This window comes from Phascolarctos cinereus, unplaced genomic scaffold, assembly GCF_003287225.1.
Source record: "Phascolarctos cinereus isolate Bilbo 61053 unplaced genomic scaffold, phaCin_HiC Scaffold_7;HRSCAF=346, whole genome shotgun sequence".
NCBI classification, from domain to species: domain Eukaryota; kingdom Metazoa; phylum Chordata; class Mammalia; order Diprotodontia; family Phascolarctidae; genus Phascolarctos; species Phascolarctos cinereus.
Genome location: NW_027556180.1, coordinates 21,333,319 through 21,357,048, shown reverse-complemented (window position 1 = coordinate 21,357,048; position 23,730 = coordinate 21,333,319). Strand labels below are relative to the sequence as shown.

Here is a 23,730-nt window from a genome sequence, read left to right as displayed (position 1 = left end):
ACCCTTATCCGGCTGCTCAGGAAAGTTTGCAGAGCATTATCATATCTACACAGAGGGAGAAGGGTGTCCTTGACCAGCCAGACTTCAAAGATCCATCCTCCTCCCTGTCCTGTATACTCCCTATATAAACCCTAGCTCGACCCCTGATGGGGGCTGCTTGATTTGGATGTGAATATCCCTGGCAGCCCCGCGCTAATATAATAAAGTCCACAATTTAAAATTAGCCTGGGTGGTCAACTCGCTAATTTCTCGGTATAACACTTCCAAAAGGCCCCTCTCTGCCTGGGCCCCCGCACCCACATTTCAGATTTGTCCCCCTTTGTGTGTTATCTTCCCCCAGTAGAATGGGAGCTCTTTGAGGACATGACTGGATTTCCTTTGGCTCATACTTATAGGCCCCATTCGTACAAAGCCAGAGCACACCTAGGCACTTAATGCATGTCTGTGGACTTGGAAGGAAGGAGAGCCTGTCTCACTCTCTGATGCTGAATCAGGAGCGGGTTGCTTCTCATCCCGGCTTTGCCGTCACTTACAAGACTGGAAGAAAAATGCTACAAAGTCCTTTCTTTTCTCAGTGTGTTCCAGCATAAAATGAGAGCTTCGACTAGGTGACTTCTAAAATGAGAGCTTCAACTAGGTGACTTTGGAGGTTTCTTCCAATTCCAAATCCATAATCCTGTGGTGGGAGCCTCAGCCCCACAGCCTCAGGGATTCTCAAATTCAGAGACCCCAAGGATGGCGGAACCCTCAAGGCCGCTGGCCGGTACACCAACTCCTCACCACCCCCAGCGAAGGAGAGGCTGCCCCACGCAAACGCCAACCTCGACAAAACCAGGGCCCCTGGAGTATGAGGACTCCTGAGCCCTATGACAGAATGCCGTGGGGCAGCTTAGATCATGGAGGAGCAGGGCAGTGACAGAGGGGTCCCTACAGCGCTGTGGGGTCCGCTTTAGGAAAGTCCACCCATGGGCAGCCAAACATGATGGGCTTCTTCCCTGCACACCACAGGTCAAATCTCATTACATTCTACTCGGCAGACCTTCCACCATCACCTCGAGAACAGAACTGCTTTACAGCCAATTACAAGCTCCAGTGCAATGAGCAGAGCGAGAGGGGACCCCAAGGATGGCAAGGAGCCCTTCCAGGGAGCGCCACCCTCCTCCTGCCCACGTCCACAGCTCCATCATCGCTCGCTGAGGTCGCTTCTCCCGGTCCCCAGTGCAGGCAGCGCAAGGGCCACATCCCTGCCACCAGGATGGACGAGCTTAGCTCTGCTCACCCACCGCACCTCGGGGATAAGTGACCATGGCGGATCAAAACCAGAGAGCTCATCCAATGTACAGAACTGTTCCGTGATGGAAAACTGACCAAGCCCTTCCATCTATAGCTTCACCCCAATGAGGGTAAGAAAGGACCCTTGTTACGACAGTCGGGGGCACCACAGGACACAGAGCACCGGGCCTGGATTGTTAGGAGGATCTGAGTTCCAATGTAGCCTCACCCACGTACTAGCTATGCCACCTAGCCAAGTTTCTAACCTGTCTGCCTCAGTTTCCTCATCTGTAAAATCAAGAAAATGACAGCACTTATCTCCATGGTTGTTGTAAAAATCAAATAAGATATCTGTAAGCACTTAGCACAGCGCTCTGGCACACAGCAGGTGCTACATAAATGCTAGCTATTATTATTATCAATGGGGCAGCTAGGTGGCGCAGTGGATAGAGCACCAGCCCTGGATTCAGGAGGACCTGATTTCAAATCTGGCCTCACACACATAACACTAGCTGTGTGACCCTGTCACTTTATCCCACTGCCTAATCAAACAAAAAAAAGAGTATTATTATCATCATTATTATGGCATTGATTGGAATAGGCTTCAACTTTTATTATTTCATTCAATGAGCAATTATGAATAGTGTGCTGTGTAGAAAGAGAACACCTTGGGAGACACTGGGGGGAGATGAAGTTTGTCCAAGTACAAGCCCTCACGGAGAAGTACTAAAAAGCACCAGCTCCATAGTCAGAGGATCCGAGTTCAACCCCCACTCTGGTGCTTATCAGCTGTGGGTCTCTAGGCAAATCAATTAATCTCCCTGGATCTCAGTTTCCTCATCTGAAGAATGAAGAGGTGGAACTCAAGGGCCCCTCCAGTTCCTTCTAGACCTCTACATCTTTCCTTATTCTTTTTCAGAATTTATTTATTGATTTTTAGTTTTCAACATTCACTTTTGTAAGGCTTTTGAGTTCTAAATTCTCTCCCCTTTCCTTCCCTCCCCAAGACAGCATGCAATCTGATATAGGCGCTACATAGCCATTCACAGTAAACCTATTTTCACATTAGTCATGATGTAAAGAAGAATTAGAACCGATGGGAAGAAACACAAGAGAGAAGAAACAAAACAAAACAGAAGAAACAAAAGATCCAAGAGTCTGCTTCCATCTGCATTCTGACTCCAGAGTTCTTTCTCTGGACGCGGACAGCATTTTCCATTGGGAGTCTTTTGGAGTGGTCTTGGATCTTTGCCTTGCGGAGAAGAGTTAAGTCCATCCAGGTCAGTCATGACACAATGTGGCTATGACTGCGTACAGTGTTCTGCCGGCTCTGCTCACTTCACTCAGCACTAGTTCCTGCATAGATTTCTACCTATCTTTCGCTCTCCACATAACTAATAATAACAAGAGCCAGAATGTGTACAGCGCTCTAAGGTTTACAAAGTCCTTTACAAAGAAGGCCTCTTTTTATCCTCACAAGAACCTTGGGAGGGAGGAGCTATTCCAGTCTTCCCGTTTTACACATGAGGAAACGGAGGGTGAGAGATAAGGGATCTGCCCAGCACCACACCCCTCCTGAGTGACTAAAGTGGGATTTGTACTCAGATCTTCCTGAATCCAGGTCCAGGGCTCTATTTCATTACTCCTCCAACACTCTCTCAACACCTTCCAAACTCCTCCAAAGCATCACCCTTCTTATCAGGGCTTCTTTACCTTTTCTGGGTCTTGGACCCCCGGGGTAGTCAGTCTAGTGAAATCTCTGCATGACTTTCTAAGAACTATGTTTTTAAATGAATAAAATAAAATACATACGGTTATATAAAGGGCGGCAGGTGAAAGATGAAAATGACTGAGACAGACAACAAAGGTTTAGCATGTCAATCACCCAACACATCAGGACCAGTCACTTTCCTCAGCCTTGGCCATGGACCCCAAATACTGAGGAGAAAGACTTTTACACATTAAAAACAACTCATCAAATAAGACCAATGAAAAGAAAACAACCAGGCTACAACATTACATAATCTGATTTCTAATCAGAGAAAGAGCTGGGTCTTTCCAAGTCAGGAGGGGAAGAGTGAACAGGTACAATTCCCTGAAATCAGAAAAAGAGGCACCTCTTCTCCCACATTCAAAGAGAGATGGAAACAATAATTGATCGATCAGTATGAGGCCAGTTTTCAGAGAAGACATGGGTTGCCTGAGAGGTATAAATGGGAGAAAACTTGGCATCAAACTCTGGATCCTGACTGGGTTTCTGGTCAGCACAAGCTAGATCCTAAGTGAAAGGTCCTGAAGCAGCAGGTGGAGGTGATCTCACTTCCCAGCCACTCAGGGCTAGGTCTCAATTCCCACAAGGGAATAAAGTTTTCTCAAAGGCAAAAGTTGGCCTGAACCAAAACTTAATAGAAAATGAACTGAGTTAGCTCCAGAACTGAGTCACAAAATGGAGATAGTGTGGTTCAATTAATTCCCACAATGAACCATTTGCTGTCCTATTCTCCTCCATTCCCACAAAAGGAAGCTTGGTATATTGAAATATAATTATCAAAATATTTTAAATTGGATAAAAATCCAAAGACTCCAGGTGAAGAAGCCTTGATGCAGATATTGTCTCTCCTGATAGAATGAAAGCTTTCTGAAGGCAAGGCCTATTCATTTTCTTCTTTGCTTCCCCAACACCTAGCCCAGAGCCTGGTACACAGTAGGCACTTAATAAATGCCTGCTGATTTAGTGACTGATACCGTCAATATAGCCTATTGGGTTTACATAATACTGCTTTCATTTATGGTTTCTTTGGCTGTTGTGTTTTTTTTTAAACTGGCCAGCTCTATAAACTAACTAATTCATTTCCTCTCTTTTGCTCACTAAAAAAACATTCAAATTGAGAATTTAAAAAGCAGTCCCTTTGCTCATGGAACTCACTAGTTTAGCATCACCCACTATTTTCACAGGATAAATGTAAAAGGACGAAGCTCTTGCTATTGTTAGAAAAATGTTTCTGCGTTTTCAACAAAACGAATTCAAGTCAACAAGCATTTGTTACATGCCTGCCATGTGCCATGTGCTGTGCTAGGGATTCACAGAAAAATAAAACAGCCTCTGTCACGGAGATCCCCACATTCGGGGGTGGGCAGGGGCACACAACACCACCATACAACACAGCACAACAAGAATGGAGACGGCTCCTGGAAACGAGCCACATTATCAGTTCCATGCGATTCTGATTATTCTCGTATCCTGGTTCAGGCAGGGTCCTGGAAAATGCTTGATATCTCTCCATTTGTACGGTATCTGAAATAATGTTTGTCAAGCACTTAGCCTTGCACGTGGTAGGCACTCAGTAAAAGCCGATTCCCTTCCCTTCCCCCTTGAACATATCCCTGGCCCTTTTACAGGAGAGTGAATTCTAATTAAGCAGGCGGAGTGCCAGGTAATGTGCTAAGTGCTCTTCACAACCTCAAGGGCAGAGAACAGATCTTACCACTGCTGCCTCGCCTATAAGGGCCCAACTAATGCTGCTTGACTACGTGAGGCGACCCTGTCTATTTCCAAACCTGTCAGGAATAGTTGAGATATCCCTTCTTAGAGGTCACTTGCAGGACAAAGTTTCACTGATCTGATGGAGATATCAGATTTGGTGAAATTTGGCAGCAGTGCAGGCAGAGTGGTAAGTGAAACGGCACCAGACATCAGTTCATGGGTCGGCCTCTTATCAGCTGTGTGGCCAGGGACAAATCAATCAATCTCTCTGAGCCCACTTTCCTCATTTGGGAAATGAAAATAACCATGCACAGGATCACTGTGAGAAAATCACCGTGTACTAGCCTGGCAAGAAAAGCACAGGACTTGAAGTCAGGAGAGACCTGGGTTAAAACAGTGCCTCTGACACTAGCTGGGTAAAACATGAGCTGAGCCTCAGCTTCCTCATCTGTGAAATGGAGATAATATTATTAGTCATCCCGACCTAACTGGGCTTTGGGAAGGATCAAACAAGATAAGGTCTGGGCAGCCCTTTTCAAATCCTAATGCAGTTATAAAAGTTTGCTATTGTTATTCTTATTAAGATTCAAAAGAGAAGGAAAGAAGGCAAAACTAGAAGAACAGCACAGTGATTGATCATAGGAGGAAAAGTGAATGAGAATGAGTGAGCCAAGAATTCTGAGGTGGATTTAACAGGAGGGACAGAAAAGATGTTCTGACACTCAGTGCAGGGAAACTAACTTAAATGTAAAAATAAAATACTAAAGAAAAGCCGAAAAAATAAAATAAAATAAAAAGGTTAAAAAATTAACTTAAATGTAAAGAATTACTAAGGATATTCAGTTGTATTCATTTTTAACCTAAGGTTTCTAATAAAACATTTACTTTGAAAAGTCCAACCAAAAAGTTAGTACTATATAAACGTAAGTTATTGCTCACTGCCCTATATTTTTTATACTTACTGAAAGTTTATAAAGCATGTGGTGAGCCAAGTCTAAAAAGAAGCCCTGGGAGTAGAGTGAGGAAGAGGCAGGGCAGTGAGGGAGGGCACAGAATCTCTCACCCAAGATGATGTCAATCTCTCCCAGTGTGCATGAAATAGCCCACAACATAATTCTGGTTTCATACCACCCAGGGGGCTCAAAGAAGGCAGACACTGGTGTTACTTGATAAGAATTAAGCTGCTCTCATTTCCATTAGTATCCAAGCAGATCCCCAAAGTGTAAAATGTTGAGTTTATGCAAAAAACCTTCCTGGTGCAAGAGACTAGCCTGGCAAACGCTCCGGATCTATAAACAGCTGCTGTTCATGAAGCCTTTCCCTGACATAAACAAAAGGAACAGTTCATGAACCAAGAGCTGTACTAATAATACACATAGAACCTCGGAAAGTTCTCGATTATACCTTGTCCCCAAGTTTCCCTGCAGTTACAAAAACAGGCTCAGAAGCTGCCTTCTCTCTGGCTGAGCTCAAACCCTGATTTCTCAGCCTCCACCTCTGAATCACAGGGCTGGCCTACAGGCAGGCAAGAAGTGCAGAACTGCAGCCTCACACCCACTCAAAGCCAATCAGCTGATCTTCAGTTTTTCCACTCTTTGATACTCAATAATTACTACATATCTTTTCATTCTGAAAGATGCTTCTCCCTCCCCCCAATAAATCCTCAATTATGAGAGAAAGAGCTATAAAAGACGTTACAGAGATAATTTAAAAAAAAACCTCCTTTCCATTTGGCTTCAGGACATGTTCCTGTACTGTGTGGCATTCAGTGACAGTGTCTCAGAGGGTCTGTTGATTCATAACCCGTCCAATGAATAAAGAAAATACCCTGGTAAAAGCTGATTCCAAAACATGAAGGAAATTGGCCAGCAGTCCTAAGCTGCCCGGGTTTTAAGCAGTTGTCTGCTCCCCACTCCCTCCTGGAAGCCCTAGTGGTCTTCTGCCTGGCTAGGGCAGAAGAAGCCTTAGGCACCAGCCTAAACTAAAGAGATCCCCTTCTCTTCAGAACCACTCTGTTCACAGCATACATCTTCCTGTGGCGGTGGAAGATGACAGCTGCCTTGCTATAGGGCATAAAACTAAATTGTAAACAGCTGGGTAGTACATCCGATAGCATGTTGGACTTGGAGTCAGGAAGAGGGGGTGACCCCGGGCACCTCACTTGTTGCCCCAGTTTCCTTAACTATGAAAGGAAGGAAATAATAGCATCTACCTACCCCACCCCCACCCCAGTTGTTTGCAGACCAAATGAGATAATATTTGTAAAGCACTTAGTACAATCCTTGGCATACAGTAGGCACTTAATAAAAGCTTATTTCCTTCCTGCCATATATATGCACTTCTGGTCTCCCCCATTAGAATATAAAGTCTTTATGAGCAAGGATTGTTTCCTTTTTCAGTAGTCTTTTTTTTTCTTTTTGGTGAGGCAATTGGGATTAAGTGACTTGCCCACAGCCACACAGGAGTAAGCGTCCAGTGTCTGAGGTCACATTTGAACTCCTCCTGACTCCAAGGCCTGAGCTCTATCCACTGCGCCACCTAGCCGCCCCTGTTTCCTTCTTTATACTGTTATCTCCAGGCACACAGTAGGTACTTAATATGGGAAAGGAACCCTTTTTAGTGACTAATCAGATAAGGGAAAATCTGGAGGAGCTGAGAATGACTCACAGTTTTAACCCTCTGAGAATGTGAAATGAGGAAAATCCAGAGGGAACCAGCTTTAGGGGACCAATAACAAGGTATGGGAAAGGCAGCCGAGCTGGCCTCAAAGCCAAGAAGATCCAAGTTCAAATCCAGCCTCGGACTTCTACAAGCTAGGTGACCCTAGAGTCACCTGTCACTGCTCGAGACAGCTCTGGAGGAGTTCCATGCAGCATCCCCGTGTGCAGAGGGGAAGGGCGGACCTCAGCCTGGAGAGGTTACCCAGGCATCATCTGGCTGGCTCCAGCTCTGAGCTGGAGTGAGTATTGCCCCTGGTCCCCTTGGCCTCTCTCTCTCCCTCCCTCAGCCCAGGATAGTTCACGAATGTCTTTCAATACATATGAGAAGCAGTGCTGGCCCACAGCCAGCAGGACCTTGTGACAGATAAAAACAGTGAAGCAGAGGCCACCCCAACTGTGAACAGCGCCCTGCTCCCATAGCCCCCACCTCTCGCTGAAAAGAGGAAGGCCTTTTCCCTTTCCACGGCTACTCCCGTCATCTTGCCCGCTGTCCTACACGGCCAGTCACTGAGGAGGCCTGTGACAACAGCCCCCTGGTGATGAACCCCCCCACCCCCTTAGCAAGGCTGGTCCTGTCCTGAAGCCGTGCTCACAGAAGCTGGTATGGCCGCCTCGGTCTACTCCAGGATTTTGATCCCAGAATAAGGTGACTTAAATCATTATCCTAGCTACCCCTCTCATGCCCATGGCACTTGAAGATTCACAAAGCTTTCCTCCCAGTACAAGGGGACATGCCTACAAAGTTCCAGCAGTGGTGAACACAAGCTTAAACAGCCTGACCCATAACAGGAGAAAAAGGCCAGGACTGACTCACATGCTAAGCTTCTTGTGGCAAGGCTAAGACCAAACTTTGCTTCTCTTTAGGTGTTCCCCAAACCCTGCAGAGAGCACAGCCTACAGAGCAGGTCCCACCTCCCCTGCTAGGCCATGGTTTGGTGTCCTTGAATACCACTTAGTAAATGTTTACTGTTTAATGAAAACAGAGATGACTGGTATTTACCTCTCCAAAGCCTCCTGGGGGGTGGTGAGAGCTTTCCCCTGTGAAAGAATCTGGTCTCTGGCATCCAATTAGTGTTACCTGGTTCTCAGCATCCTGCTCCTGCCAAGCTGAAGCCACTCCTTGAGATTGTTTGCTGCTATAAACCCTCCACCTCATTCCATTCCTGTCCATCTCTTTTCATCCTGACCTTGCCACTGCCCCCCAGTGGCCTTTTCCCCTTGAGCCTCTCCTCAAACTCCTGTGGTCTAGACCAGGGCTTCTTAAATGCAGTGGGGGTGGGGGGGTTGGGGGGTCCTTGGCAGTCAGATGAAGCCTCTTTCTTAAAGTAATGCTTTTGAATGCATAAAGTAAAAGGAAACCAATGATGCAGAAAGACTTACTAAATTTTTTTTTTAAAAAACAAGCTTGGGGACCCCAGGTTAAGAAATCCTGGTCTAACAGAAAAGATCTCACTGAAACTGGGTTCCAATCAGCATTTGCAAATACAGAACCATGGGCAAGCTCCCTTAACCCCTCTAAGCCTTAATTTCTTCATCTGTAAAATGAAGATAATCTTTATACTACCCTCTCCATGGAATTATCATGAAAAAAAAAACAGCACTGTAAAACATAAGGTATATATAACCACATCCTTCACCTTTTTCTCATCTTTTCCTCTTCTTTTTGGGAGGGGTGGGGTGGGTTTGGGGTAAGGGGCAGCACGATTGCCTGTGGCCTGATCTGAAATCCTCACCCATAGCTCACCATCTGTAAGATCCTCTGGCTGGAGTGGGAAGGAACCTTGAAATCACCAATTCCAAATCTTTCATTGTAGAGATGAAGGGAGGTAACTGGCCCGCCCAGTCCACCCAGCTTGTCTGGCAGAGCTCAGATTAGAAGCCAGATCTCTCAATACCTCGGGAAGATCACAGACCTTGGACCCCTGCTCCTGTCAGAGAACAGCTATGGAACCAAGAACCACCTTCGTTTATTAAATGATTCTCTCTTCACCCTTCCTCCCCATTCTAAATTAAATTTCAAGTCTCCCTGCCCTCAGTATATCATTTCAAGCCTCTCAACTTCCCCTTTATTCACCATGGAAAATGTGGCTCAGCGGCCTTAGTGGCAGACAGCAATCTGGGCAAGATAGCCAACTTATAACGTCTGCTGCATCCCTTGGGAGCAGATGCTACAAGCTTAGTAGGTCTAGACAAAAGCCCACTGACCTTACTTCAGAAATGGAGTCCTCAGTTTGAGATGAGTCAATTCAATTCTATAAGCACCGGCTCAGCACCTACTGTGTGCCAGGCCCTGTGACACTGACTCGAAGGCCTTCCCTCCGCTGATGATCTCCGATCCATCCTGTGTCTATCACTACATAATTGTTTTCATGTTGTCTCCTCCATCTGAATGTGAGCGCCTGGAGGGCAGGCACTGTCTTTTGCCTTTCTTTGTATCCCCAGCTCTCAGTGGGGTGCCTGGCACACAGCAGGTGCTTAATAATGCCCGTTCTCTCCCTCCCTTCCTTTCAGTAGGAGGGAAATAAATCCACCCCACAGCTGGTTGCTGGTCGTGTACTCATCCAGTTATCCAGCAAAGAAAGGAGGGGACTGGGAGGGTAGATCAGCCACAGCAATCACAGGGTCACCGCTCAGCCTTGGAAGCAATTCCGGCCACCAATCGAGCCAACCCGTTTGTTTTACAGACGGCAGAGCTCAGACCTGCTCCCAGGTCTCCTGACTCCAGATGCTGAGAGCCAGCACAGCCTCTCCTGGAGGTCCAGCCAGCTGGAGTCTAAGCCCCTCGGGATTTTACAGACGCAGAGGGACGCAGAGGGACGGAGCCATCTGCCCCGGAGGACTGACCGAGCTTGTATATAGGCAGACCTGGTAGCTGAGCCCCAGAGGGTCGGCTCCCAAGCTGTACCGGCATTAAGAATCATCTTCAAATAACAACAAAAAATAAAAAGTAGCAGCAAGTGCCCGGAATGTGCCAGCTAGGCTCACCAAGGCTTACTTATTTAAAAAAAGATACAGCCATGGTCCACGGGGGAATTAGTTTTGCCTGACTGTGCCTATTTGTTAGGAGAGTTTTCCAACAGTGGTGGAAGAGGTGAGAAAAAGAGAAAATATTTTTGTTAATTTAAAAAATAAAATTTAATTTAAGATCAATAGATCTACCCACTGGACAAAAATTATTAGACAATCAAAACTAGTCAGTGGCCTGGTCTAGAAATGACCAACACCTTGCAGAAAATTAAAATGTCTTAAACTTTAAAAGGGAACAGACTATAAAGGCAAAGGCCTGGGCACTTATCAGAACAAACACGCATTGCCCCGGGGTCATTTCATACCCAGTAGAACAGAAAATGTTTGGTGAGTTTTTACATCACAGAGCCAACTCACCAAGAGCAAGGCTAAGGATAAATTCTTTTTCTACTAGAAGACTTCATATATTTCAGATTTCCTGCCACAGGGCTTTAAAACCCTACCACCAATTCTGGCAATTGGAAATTTCAGAAAGCTGAATGAGAACAGAAATGTTACCACTGAAAAGCAAATGCAAAACCCTGACTCCTCAAAGGAGAGGAGGACCGAGGCCATGAGGCAGGATGGATGGATAATCGTCCCCTGTCTGGCTGAGGACGTCAGCAGCTCACGGCTGGCAACATTTCCCCATCATAATCCATTTGTATCGGCAGTGCCGTGACCGGCACTTTATACGACCGCCTCGCATTCACCTCCAGTTCGTCCATTTGACCAACAGGAACAATTATGCCACGGCTTCCTTCCCATCATCCTGCATTCGCTGACCACCCAGAGTCCTGTGAGATCAAGAAAAAGCTGCTTCTCCTACCACCGCCCCCCACCCCAGCCTCTCCTTCGGCCTGGAGCAAATCTGTGAGAATATTTTTAATGAAATTATACCTTTTGCTATGACAGTCTATGGCCCACATATTAACCAAGAGATAATATCCTAATGATTATGACCAGCACCAAATTTACTAGAAAGAGAAAAGCTGCAAAAAGAGCCTGGATATCTGACAAAAACAGCACTAAACTGCTTCTCAAGTCCTCAATACCCTAAGGATACAACGACTGAGCCCCTTTGGCAGTTCCTCAGAAAAAGGAGCCCCGGGATTTTTTCAACACTTCCTGTTTGACACAAATTTTAACCTACCGATCTGCGTTCATCCTGGCTCTTGCACTTACTGGCTGACTCTTAGCCCTTCTGGGCTTCCGCCACAGAGCCCAAGGAGCCCAAGGAACCCTCGGCCAGACGATGAAAACACATATATATGACCAGTGCTGCAAGACTGGGCTAAGGAAAGCTGTCTGGAAACCCCGAGTCATGGAGAAATGTGAATTAAAAAAAATACCAGACACTCCAATACCTGATGAAACAATACAGCCAAGGGCCCAAAGAGCGATGGCAATGTAGGCTTGTCGAATGCCAGTAATAGCCGTGGTGGTACTAAGCAGTAGCAACAGCAGTAGCTAACATTTCCATAGAGCCTACTCTGTGCCAGGCACTGTGCTAAGCACCTTACAACCATTACTCATTTCAGCTTTACAACTACCCTGGCAGGTCGGGGCTACAATCATCCCCATTTTACAGTTGAGCAAACTGAGGCAGGCAGGCAGAGAGACTTGCCCAGGGTGCCACAGCTAGTGTCTGAGGCCAGATGTGAGTCAGATCTTCCTGACTCCACTGTGGGCCCCCCCCCCGCAGGTTCCCACCCAAGAAGGGCCATAAACGCATGACCCAGATGGATGACCCCCCAGGGGAGGAGGGAGGAGGAAGGAGGAACAAAGGTCTCTCCTCTATGGAAGACTTGGGGGAGATCATGGAGAAGAACTATCCAGGCTCAAAGGCTATGGACAGGTGGCAATCTGTGCCTTTGGAGGGAGAAGCCCCAGAGCCCCAGAGCTTCCATAAGGACGGTCACTGGCTGTCCTGAGTAAGAGGCAGCTCATGTCAATTAAATGATAAGCACTGATGAAGCCCCTGCTGTGAGTGTGCAAACACAGCTCCCAAGAAGGACATGACCCTTACCATACAAGCAGCGGACTTCCTCAGGGGTAGCTCGGGACCCAGAGACACGGGAACAGCAGACAGCAGAAAGCGAATAAACATAAATACACACAAGGGGGGGGCACTGTGTTGAGGGGATCAGGAAGAGATTCCCAAAAAAGATGGTGCTTAAGATGGGCGTGAAAGTTCTCCACAAAGCAGACGAGCCTGAGAGATGACGTGGGCAAAGGCCAGGAGGTGGGAGACAAGAGCGTCTCATGTGAGGAGCAGAGAGACAGACAGAAGGGGGCCAGGCTGCAAAGGGCCTGGAGCCGGACCCAGAGGTGTGCAGAAAGACCTGGGAAAGCCCCGGGGGCGAATGAGGTCACCCATCCAGGGCAGAGCCTTGGGAAACACTCTTCAGACGTGTGATCTGCTTTCACATAAATCTTCTGTCCAAAATTACGCTGGCTTATTCAGTCTCTGAGGCGCCCCACGAGGCATCCCGAAGACCCAGGGGGGCTGCAGAGGGAGGCGAGGATGGCCACTGTAGGGAGGGGATCCTCCCCTTCCCCCAGCCCAGCTCGGGTGGCCCCCAAGCTTTTCTGATGCCCTTCGTTGGCTGGTTCTCCCATCCATCTGGGTGCAGGTTGGTGTCCCCTCCCTCCCTCCCAGGAGAACGTAAGCCCCTCAAGGGCAGCACTCTTTTCATTTTTGCCTCTGTCTCCCTGGTGCCTGGCAATAGTGATTTCCACCTTCTTACCAGACCTGAGCTTTCGTGGGGCTCCAGAGGTTCCAATGAGGATGTATCCTCCCAATGGAGGTGGGTCTCTGGGCCTAAGAGAGGTGCCCTAGCCAGGCTTGTTTCAGGGTCACACAGAAGCAGGGCTTGAACCTGGGTTTCCCTGGCAACAGAGCCGGCTCGCCGTGACATCATGCTGCCTCAGTCCTTCGCATGTGGTAAGTATCATGTAAATGCTGGTTAAAGGGAAGAGAAACATCTAATTACCAATGACCAAAGGTTGTGCCTCTCTATTGAAGCCAGGAACTGGATAAAAGGGCCCTAGGAGCCTTATTGACCAGATGAACTGTTGGCCTTTGATTTACTGAAAATTACCCGAAAGAACAATGCTAAAATGTTGTTCTAGATAACAACAAAAAAAAAACCCATAGTACAATCACACCCAATCTCTGCTATTTAGGATCTATGTGACCTAAAGCAAGCTACTGGACCACCACCCTGGGCCTCAGTTTCCTCCTCTGTAAAATGAAAGAGGCACACCAGACAACCTCCTAAGTCTATCAAGGGAACTGAAAAATTGCTTTTGCAAAGGGCCCAATCCCCATGGCTCATTCACTACATATAAAATACCAACAAAAATACTTCATTAACACTTTATAACGTTCAAAGTCTTCCCAGAGGCTGGCTGGTGGTGGATCTGTATGAAATAACAGAGAACAATTACAGAAGCGGCTGGTGGGAGAAAGCACTGGGCCTGGAGTCAGGAAAACCCGAGTTCAAATTCAGCTGCATGACCCTGGCAAGTCACTTCACTTCTCTCTGCGTCAGTCTCCTCAACTGTGAAATAATAATAGCATACTAATAATGGGATCATATAAGCTTAAAAGCACTCGGCACAGTGCCTGATACACAGTGGATGCTTAATAAATGCTTATTTCCCCAACACTGTTCTAAAAACATGGCCAAAGGCAGCCTGGTGCAGGACAGAGAGCTGGCTCCAAATCCCGGAGGCCCTGGGTTGCAGGCCACCCCTACACATCCTGTCTGCCCGCATGACCCTCGGGGCTACCTTTTATGGGTCCAGGAAGTCGCGGGTCCTACAGTAAGAAACAGGAGTAAAGCCAGCACCACGACAGCTAAGTGATTTGTTAATTGAATCTTTAATTGGAATCAACTTTCAAGAAAAGGAAGACTTGCCCCCTGTACCGCCATCTTCCCACTGGAAAGTCGGAGCTCTGAGGCTTCATGGCTCTCTCCTCTACCCAGGCACACCCCACTTTCCTAAGGAATGGCCAGGGCTCTGGGGCTCACCCAGGCCATACAGCCGGGATGTCTATGAACGAAGACTTGAACTCAGGACTTCCTGACTCCAAACCATCTCTCTACTCACAACAGCAAGCTCTCCGTCTTGTGAAAACTCAGTTGGGATAAAAGCCTGAAACAGGGGTTCTCTTTCCATGCCTCAATCTTGGGGTGATGGTAGGACAAAGCTCCCTTGTTTTCTGCCCAGCCACTTGCCTGCAGGACCATCAACCCTTATCCAACAGAACAGCACCTGTGACAAGGACCTCCCTGAAAACCCCTGTGATGATCATCTCTAGCGGTCAGAGATGTGTACATGAAGCTAATTCACAAGCTCTCTGGGGGAGCTCAGTGGCAGGGTGGATAGTCAGGAAGCCCTGAGCTCCTGGGAGACCTCAGACACTCACCATCTGTGTGACCCTGGGCAACACACGGAACCTCAGTTTCTCCATCTGAAAAATGGGGCTGATAATAGCGTGCACATACCTAAAGGAAGTGCTGTAAGGATCAAACTATAAAGTACTAGAGAAATGTTACTGATAAGAATAAGAGCCATTAGCTCAGTTTCCTTGCCTGTAAATAAGGCTAACAATGCTGCTGTTACTGTAGGAAGCATCCGCGAAGCTCACAGCAAACCATAAATCCCTCCTTGAGCGTTTAATTATCACATTGTAGTATTATTATTCCATAAGAGCTCCGATGATTCTCTACTCCTGGACTGTGAGGAGGCTTCAATGACAACAAAAAGGATTTTACAACCACCCCCAGCTTCAAGCCAGGAGTCACAAGTCCTCAGCCGAATACAAGCAATGGGGGCCTCAAGGGCGCATGAGATGCAACTTCCTTGGCTGGGGTCGGGGATGGGGGCCACAGCAGGGCACCTTTGACATTTGGGGTCTGGTTTTCTGTGGAGCTTGGTTTGCAAGGCTCACGCCCAGGAAGATTTAGCCAACATGCTTTGGACCTTCCCTGAGCTTCCTGAACATAAGGCGGGAAAGCTGCAGAAAAGGACAAAGTGTAGTTTCCTAGGTTTGCTCCCATTCTGGCTTTCTTTGAAAATGGATAGCCAGCCAACACCCAGTTACAGAGCTAGAAATCTTCCAGGGCTCCCCACTGCCCTTCGGCTAACATGCAGACTTGTCAGCTTGGCATTTAAAGCCCACCACCCTCAGCATCTAATCAAATGCCTCCTGGCAGTGCCCTGAATCTGGTGCCCTGGTCTCCAGCTGCACATATCGGCTGTCCTGGCTGGCCTGCCAGAAGGCCCGTCCTCCTCCCCACCACCCAGTTCAAAGGCTGAGCCTCTCTTGAGCCGCATTCCCCAGCCCTCCCCACACTCTGGTGGCTTGTCCACTCTTCCTTTACTCATCCATAAGTAGACCAGAGACCAGGTCAGGCAGGGCCAACCCATCACCTCTGGAACCCTGGGGCCCTCACATGGCCCATGATTTTAGGCAGGCGCTACTCCTGACCACCAGCTCACCACCTACCCTGCCAACTGCACACACCCTCCATACGCTCTGGAGCATGACCAAATCCCCCCTGACACTGCTCTTCTGTTCCACCTAAGGTGGCCCTCAGGAGACCAAAGCTCCCTGAGGGCAGGGCCTGTCTCTATTTTTGTAACTGCATACCCCACCCTCAGCACTGTTTGGAATACCACTGAGTGCTCAATAAATGCTTTTTCTTTCACATGGGCTCCCCAACAGATAGTCCTCAATAGAATATCAGTTCCCAGATAGGAATGGCGTGTTCACTTTTTTTCCCTTTTTGTACTCCTAGCACACAACACAGACCTAGGACAGCACAGGCAGCTAGTAAACCTTTTGTCACTGGGGCTATGGCCTTAAATTTGTGGGTATCTAAGAGACTTAACACAGTAAATGAGTCTCGCTAAGGGAGGACTTCTGGCCATCCAACACACCAACCGACCACACCAAGCACGTGCAACTCAAGGCCTTTAAACAAGCAAGTAAAATGAAAACTTGCTGAACAAAACAGGCAGTCCCTTAGGCACTGAGAAAGTGAGTCCAGTGGCTCCAGGGGCAGGCGGCATTCCATACTCTTATAGTGAGACCCTGGGCCCTCCATTAAGAACACAATCACTCTTGCTGACTGGGCCTGGCTGTTTCCTCTGAGAGTGGGAAAAAGATCTTGTTATCCTGAATCTCTGGTTGACCCAACAGGCATTCATACCAAGTGTGGGCAGAGGGAATGTCTCAATGTGGACAGATAACTGAAAGGGCCAAATTATCTGTCCATTTATCACAGGCATGGTCAAACTGGACCACAGAAAGCTCTCCTTCCTGGCAAATTGTTTAATCTGTGGTACCAGTTTAAGCAAGACGGCAGGTAAGATCATCACATCAACGGTCCAACAAAGAGTGCTTGCCACATGGGGCCAATCCACCCCGAGCCTGTCGAGGAGGTTTCCTGGCCCTCTTGCACAGCCCAGAGGACGTCCATTGAGGCCAATGTCCAAAGGCAATCACAGCATTTTCTGGCTCCTAACCACGCCTGACAATAGAAGTATCCCTTGGTCCTCCTTCTCCTGGATAGAATCTTGGATTCTATCCTGGGGCCCAGCCTGGCTGGGATTGGTGAGTTCCTTCTCCAACCTCGCCCAATGCAGGTCCCTCTCCCTTCCTCGCCATCCTGACGCCATGCCAAGCTTCCCTCTTCTAGCTCCTTTTCAGGGGAGAATGTGAGTTCCTCAGGGGTTGGGACTGTCTTGCTTTGCTTATCCCTAACACTCAGCCCAGTGCCTGACACACAGTAAGCACTTAACAAATGTTTTATCCATCCATGGGTCTACTCACCATCACCTCAACCTTGGAGCACTGCACCAACCTTTTGGGTGGTCTCCCTGCCTCGTCTCTCCCCACTCTAACCCACCCTCCCACTCAGCTACCAGACGTCTCTTCCTAGGGCACAGGTCTGACCACATCACTGTGCTAGCCAGCATTGGAAGCACAGTGCCCAACACCTAATAAACGCCCATTGATTGACCTGACTGGGCTCAGTGCTTCAGGGGCCCTGGCCTTCTTGATGCACCCCACACATGACGCTCTTGCCACGGCGGTCCCCTGCCTGGAAAGCTCTCCCTCCCTACCTCTGACTCCCAGCTTCCCTGGCTTCCTGCAAGACTCTGCACCAACCCTCCTGCCTTTGGAGAACAGCCTCCAACGACACCATAGACATCTTCACGTCTCCTTTCTTAGGCTGGGAGCTCCATGAGAGCAGGGGCTGTCGGGGACTTTCTTTGCATCGCCTGCCCTTGGCACAGTCCCCAGCACACAGTGAGGGCTTAATAAATACTTGTTGACTCAACAGCAACATTTGACACTAGAAACAGATGAGCTTTTAAAGATCATCTTTTCAGGATTTTTTTTAAAAACTGAGTTCAGAATTAAAGCTCACAGACTTGGAGCAGAAAGGACCACAAGAGGTCACCTACATTCACCACCCTTCATTTTAAGAGACACTGCCCACCTGGAGGGCAGGGACCCACTTTCTAGTTTGTGTTCATAACCCCAGCCCAAAGCACCCAGCGTAAGAAAGCTAGCTGAAGTGAAGAGGCCGGCCCCATGTCAGACAGTGGGCACCGTGCAGAGGCCAGGAATCCAGGTCCTCTGCCTCCAAATCTAGGTCACTTTCTGCTGAAGGACTGGTCCCCTGGTAGACAAATTTTAACTGAACCACCATCACAACCTCCGTGCTGGCTGCTTTTCGTCTTGGTTTTTTCCCAGAATTACTAGGGCGTCTGCCCAGGTGATACCTGTAAGAGTAATATGTGAAGCCATGAGTTCCCTCCAAAGACTTAGACTGAGCACATTAAACATCAGTCGAAACTAAATGCTCTTGAAAGTGTTTTCACAGAAACGGTAAGAAACAAGATCCAGGCAGATAAGCCCCATAAGGGGCCCATAACAGCTGATTCCAGATACGTTCTGCCCACGTGAGCCAGCAAGAGCAACACCCAGGCCCAGCAAGGAACGTTTCTCCAAGCAAGGATGGCAGATTGGTAAAGGAGAAAGAAGCCTCATATCTGTGTCTAGCATACCCTAAAACAGTAGAAATGATGATGCTTCCCATCTATTGATGCAATACTGGAATTTTTTCTGGTTTTAATCCTGATGAATGCAGCAAAACAACCCACAGACCCATTCTACAAAGGTACCTGACCATAGGAACCAAAAAATGAAACTGAAGCCTGTCGGGGCCCCAGGTTCTGGTCCTGGGGACTGGCTCGAAGCCCATGATCCCATGAAGGGGCTTGTCCGAGACCACACAGGTGGGAAGAAGCTCAGCTGGGACTGGAACTGGGCCGTGTTCCATGCTTGTCTGTTGTTCATAAAAGCCACGAGCAAAGAAGAGACCCCCTCAACCCCTTGCAAGGCCAGTGACCTCATTTCTAGGGCATGCCATCCTTCCTCTGCCTCCAAACAATGCAATGTGCTGGTGGGATGAAGGCAGGAAAGATGGACTGGCCAAGCAGTCAGTCCTCTGTAGGAGGCCGACAGACTGCACTGTTTTCACCAGGCTCAGTTGGAACAAAAAGAAAGCTATGCTAATGATATTAAGTGTTGTGAAAGCACCAGGTTCTTTTTTTTTTAAATGGAAGGCATATAAACCAGGTGCTTCATGGTCTGCTAACAACAATCTTGCTTTCTCCAGTGTGAAAAAATTAAAATGCAAAACCAGGTATTTGTAAAATGCTTTTGTTACAACAGAAGCCTTTATCATAAACCTATTTGGTGTTTTCATGGAGACACATGAACCACTGGATAGAAACAGAAAAGGTTTCAACCTGAAATCATGAACATACCTAACTGCTTTTCCTTTGAGATATCCACTGTGCCAAATTTTAGAGACTAAAAAAACATACTCCCGTATGGCCCCAAATATACAAACAAGCTTGACCCAAATGACAACATTCAAAAACTTCAAGTCTTAAAAGGATCACCTAAAAATAAAATAAGATGCACCCTCACAAATACATTTATAAGCATAAATGGTAAGGCACCAAGGCATAGTGGAGGGATAGGGATTACTGGCCTCTGAAGATCTGGGTTCAAGTCCTACCTTTGACACATACTGACTATGACCCTGGGCAAGTCACTTAACCTCTTAGTACCCAAATGCAGCTCCAACTAAACATTGCAGGGCAGTAGTCTAATTGTACCAATGAAATCTCAAAACACAGAGACAGAGACAGGGAGGAGAGAGAGAGAGAGAGAGAGAGAGAGAGAGAGAGAGAGAGAGAGAGAGAGAGAGAGAGAGAGAGAGAACCACTTGATTTTATAGAAGGAAAAGATCTTGGGTAAACAAAGCAAGACTTTTCATTTTAAGCCTAGGCTTCCCAAGACTGGCTGTGATCTCTAGAGGGTCAGGGGCTGACAACGACTGTAACATAATTTACCCTGCAAAACCTGTTTGTAAGCATAAGATCATGACATTATTGCAGGCAGACAGAATGTGATTAGCCAAGTCTCAGAAGCAAATCACCCATGACAATTGTATTCTTACCAATCAGGCATGTTAGGATGACCTCACCCATGAGCTAAACACACCTGCCACAACTTAATCTGTATCCTCCCCCGCTTTTCTTCTCGGTCCCAGAAAAAGATGCTTCATTCCCAAAATGGGGCATAATCACAAACAATGAGATGTGACCATTCCAAAGACTGTATGTGAAACGCTAAGGGTAAGATTAGAGGAGACAATGTCACTGGGAAGGAAGTATGTCTACTATCTTTCCTAGGAGACCAAAATTGATCCACCAAGTCAGACGTAACAAACAGTAAAAACCTGGAAAGAAAAAGAGAAACTGAGTAAGGGGCTGGGGGGAGGGGGACACCCAAGGAGGAGAGAGAAGGAAGAAGGAGGAAAATTAATCAGTCAACAAGCGTCACACTTCACAAATAGAAAGTCTGAGTCTGGCATAGTCACATCAAAGCAAAACGTCCAACAAAAACTACACACAAACTACGAAGCACCTCGGCAGCCCTCATTGTCTAGAATGTCTAGAAAAAGCCAGGCAGGTGGACACAAGTGGGAGGGGAGGAGAGAGAGGGCTCCAAAGGCAGGGAGCAGAGGGGCTGCAGCCGGGCAGCTGAGGGGAGGAAGCAGCAGGAGGAGGCAGGGGAGGAGGGCAGAAAGAAAAGAGGACAGGACAGAAGGAGAAGGGAGTTGAGGAGGTAGGAGAGGACCAAGGCAGAAGCCAGAGGAAAGGCGAAGAAACAAAGGAGAGTCCAGGGGATATGAGCGGTGTCAAGGATGACTGAAATTCGCTTCCCAAGGCCATCACGTTGAGGGGGCTGGTGAGTTGGGTGCTAGGAAATGGGGAGCAAGGAGGGGGATCTTCGGGTTTTCCCTAAGCCCCCAAACCTGGCAGTCTGGCATCCAAGGCACGGGCTGCCCTCCACCTTGCTCTTCCACCATCCCTCCCCAAACACGCAGAAGCTACTCAGGGTCTCTCCCAGAGCTCGCACCCCGAATCCTGCGGCAGAGAGGCCAGGCTGCCCCTGCTCTGCCCGATGCCTCGCCCCCATCGAGGAACCTTCCCGGGCATCCTCGTGGAGCCCCCAGCCTGCCTTGCCACCTCTTAAAAGTTGCGAGTTTGGGAAGAAACTCGGGGCTCGCTCTGCTCCCTGAGGGGGTCCATCCAGGGGCAGGGGATGGGGAAAGTGCAGACGTTGGCCCTGTCCGGTCCTCAACCCACCCACTGGACTCAGAACCGCCTCCACACGAGCAAGCAGTCCTCGTAACCCTCGACACAGAAAGCCCGGGTCCGCCCAGATCAGGGACTAGGGGACAGGGGACCGGAACCCGCGGTCGCTCCCAAAGCGCTCGGAGCGTTTACACTGAACGTTTCGATCATCCTTGCAAACACAGACATAGCCAGCCCACTTTAACTGGGGGTCTCATCCTCCAGCACGGCTAAAATCAAGTCGCATAAGAAACCCCAAGCTTAGGAGTAGTTCTGGGGCTCGGATCCTCCCCTCTAAAGGTCAGGTGCAAACTCTATCCCCCCCCAGGGGCTTCGCATCAGCTGCTTTCGTCCACTCCAGTTCCTCCTGATATTTTCCGGGTTCTGGTCATCACATCACACACACACACACACACACACACACACACACACACACACACACACACACACACTCTCTCTCTCTCTCTCTCTCTCTCTCTCTCTCTCTCTCTCTCTCTCTCTCTCTCTCTCTCTCCCCACACCCCGGGAAAGCTTACCTCGCCGCCGTGTCCGTCGAAGATGCCGAAGATGGACGGGTGGGTCTTGTTCACCAGGTCGGTAAGCACTTCGAAGCGATCCTCCATGTGGTCCCTCCGGCCCTGGATGGAGTACACGGCCACGTTGTGGCTCTTGAACTCCCAGGTCTTGGAGAACTCGGCCTCGAGCACGTCGAGCCCCCCAAGCCGGTCATTCTGCATGATCTCGGCCACCTTGCCCTTCACCATCTTCACGGCGTCCCTGCTGGACTTGACGATGGTCTTCACCTCGTCCGTGTGGAAGAAGTAACTCCACAGGGCCAGGCTGATGCAGAGCAGGAAGAGAGTCTCCGGTCTCAGCAAGAAGTAACGCATGATGCGACCCAGCAGAGACAGCAAAGTCATTGTATCCTCTATCATTTATTATGGCTAAAGCCCCAACCTCGACCGAGGCGCACCCCCGAAGGCTCCTCCGATCCTAGAGCAACGCAGGGGAGAGGGCAAGGGGAGGAGGGCGGGGGGGGTGGAGGAGGAGTGGAGAGATGGAGGAGGAGGAGGAGGAGGAGGGATGGGAAAAGAGGAGAAAGAAGGAGGGATGAAGAAACAGGAGGAGAAGGAGGGCTGGGAAAAGAGGAGGAGGAGGAATGGAGAAAGAGGAAAGGAAAGAGGAGTGCAGGTTGAGGGGGAGAAGAAAAGAGATGAGAGAGGAGGAACAAGAGCAGAAGCGGAGAGGAGGAGGAGAAGCAAGAGGAGGAGAAGTGCAGGAGAAGGGGGATGAAGAGGAGGACGGCAGCACCGGGAAAGGGAAGGGAAAACAATCAGTGCGTGCTCGCAGCCGGCCCCAAGGGCAGCCGCGCTCCCTTTGTTTCCCGCCGCCCGGCCCGGGTTCCTACCTGCCCCCTCCTCCCGGGCGCCTCTTTGTCAGGCTCGGTCCCTCGGCCGCGGTGGCCGCGGTGGCGGCAGCAGCGACAGCGGCGACAGGCGCCGCTGCCCGGGGCGGGCACTGGGGACCCCGCGCCGCCGCCGCCTCTCAAGTTCAAGTTGCAGCGGCGGAGCTGCGGGGGCCCGGGGCGTGCCCCGGAGGGCGCGGGCAGCGGCGGCAGGTGAGGCGGCGGAGGAGGCGGCGGAGGAGGAGGCGGCTGCGGGAGGGCGCGATGCCCGCGGCAGCTGCTGCCGGTCCCCGCGCCGGGACGCCTCGCGGCCGCCGCCGCAGCAGCCGCTCAGGGCCCGGGAGAAAGTTTGGCAAGAGCCTCGGCGGAGGCGCGGGGAGCTCGGAGCCCGGAGCCCGGCGACGCCGCACTGTCCCTCCGAGCCGCCGGCAGCCCAGCCTAGCCCTGCCTCTGCCTCCGCCTCCCTCCCTCCCTCTCCGTCTCACGCGGCCCGCGCGCGCTCCTCGCGCTCGCTCCCCGGACCGCCCCCTAGCCCCGCCCCCCACTCAAGCCCCGCCCCTTCGGGGCCCGCTCTCAGTCCCGGACCTCCGGGAGCTGTCAAGGAGCTAGGCGCCGAGGCGGCCACGCGCCGCCACCCCGGGGCCTCCCCTCCCCCGCGGACCACCCCATCTCCGCTTGGCCCGGGGAAACTGAGAGGGGAGGGGAAGGGGCACGGGGGATATTACCTCGGCCGCCGGCCGCCCGCCCCCCGCGGATCCCTGTCCCGCGCCCTGCTCCCGATCTCGGGGAAGTACCGTACGGCCTGGGTCCGGTTCGTGGGCCGAGGGGTTCTCGGAGCCGCCGCCGCCCGCTGGGATCGGAAGCTGCACGTGAGCCTCCCCCTCCGTCCCAGCGCGCAGTGGTGCGGTCCGCGGTGTGCCCGGCATAAGGCAAGCGAGGAGGGACGCACTTCCTCGGACGCGAGCGCTTTCCTCGCGCTGCTGCCGGCGCCTCGGCCGCGGGCCAGGGCGCTGACCCGAGGAGCCCGGGTCAGGAACGGTGGAGCGGGGCGTGGAGCGGCCCGACCCGGACACTTCCTCTCGCCGTATGGGTCAGGCGGT

The 23,730-nt window shown here is 49.9% G+C and overlaps 1 protein-coding gene across 4 annotated transcripts in view; it reads right to left on the bottom strand.

Annotated features, from left to right (window-relative positions):
* The window catches only part of PPM1L (protein phosphatase, Mg2+/Mn2+ dependent 1L), a 307,428-nt gene extending 283,916 nt beyond the window's left edge, over positions 1 to 23,512 (bottom strand). The window contains exons 1-2 of one of the 4 annotated variants that reach the window (XM_020988830.2): positions 23,430 to 23,512; positions 21,762 to 22,218 (exon numbers count right to left, since the gene is read on the bottom strand). In XM_020988830.2, the coding sequence (XP_020844489.1) occupies positions 21,762 to 22,160 (399 nt within the window). In that variant the 5' untranslated portion in view covers positions 22,161 to 22,218; positions 23,430 to 23,512. Of the gene's footprint in view, positions 1 to 21,761; positions 22,219 to 22,633; positions 23,025 to 23,355 lie in introns of those variants that run through there. The other 3 variants (XM_020988828.2, XM_020988827.2, XM_020988829.2) reach the window with 3 other exon arrangements.
* Positions 23,513 to 23,730: the final 218 nt, after the last annotated feature.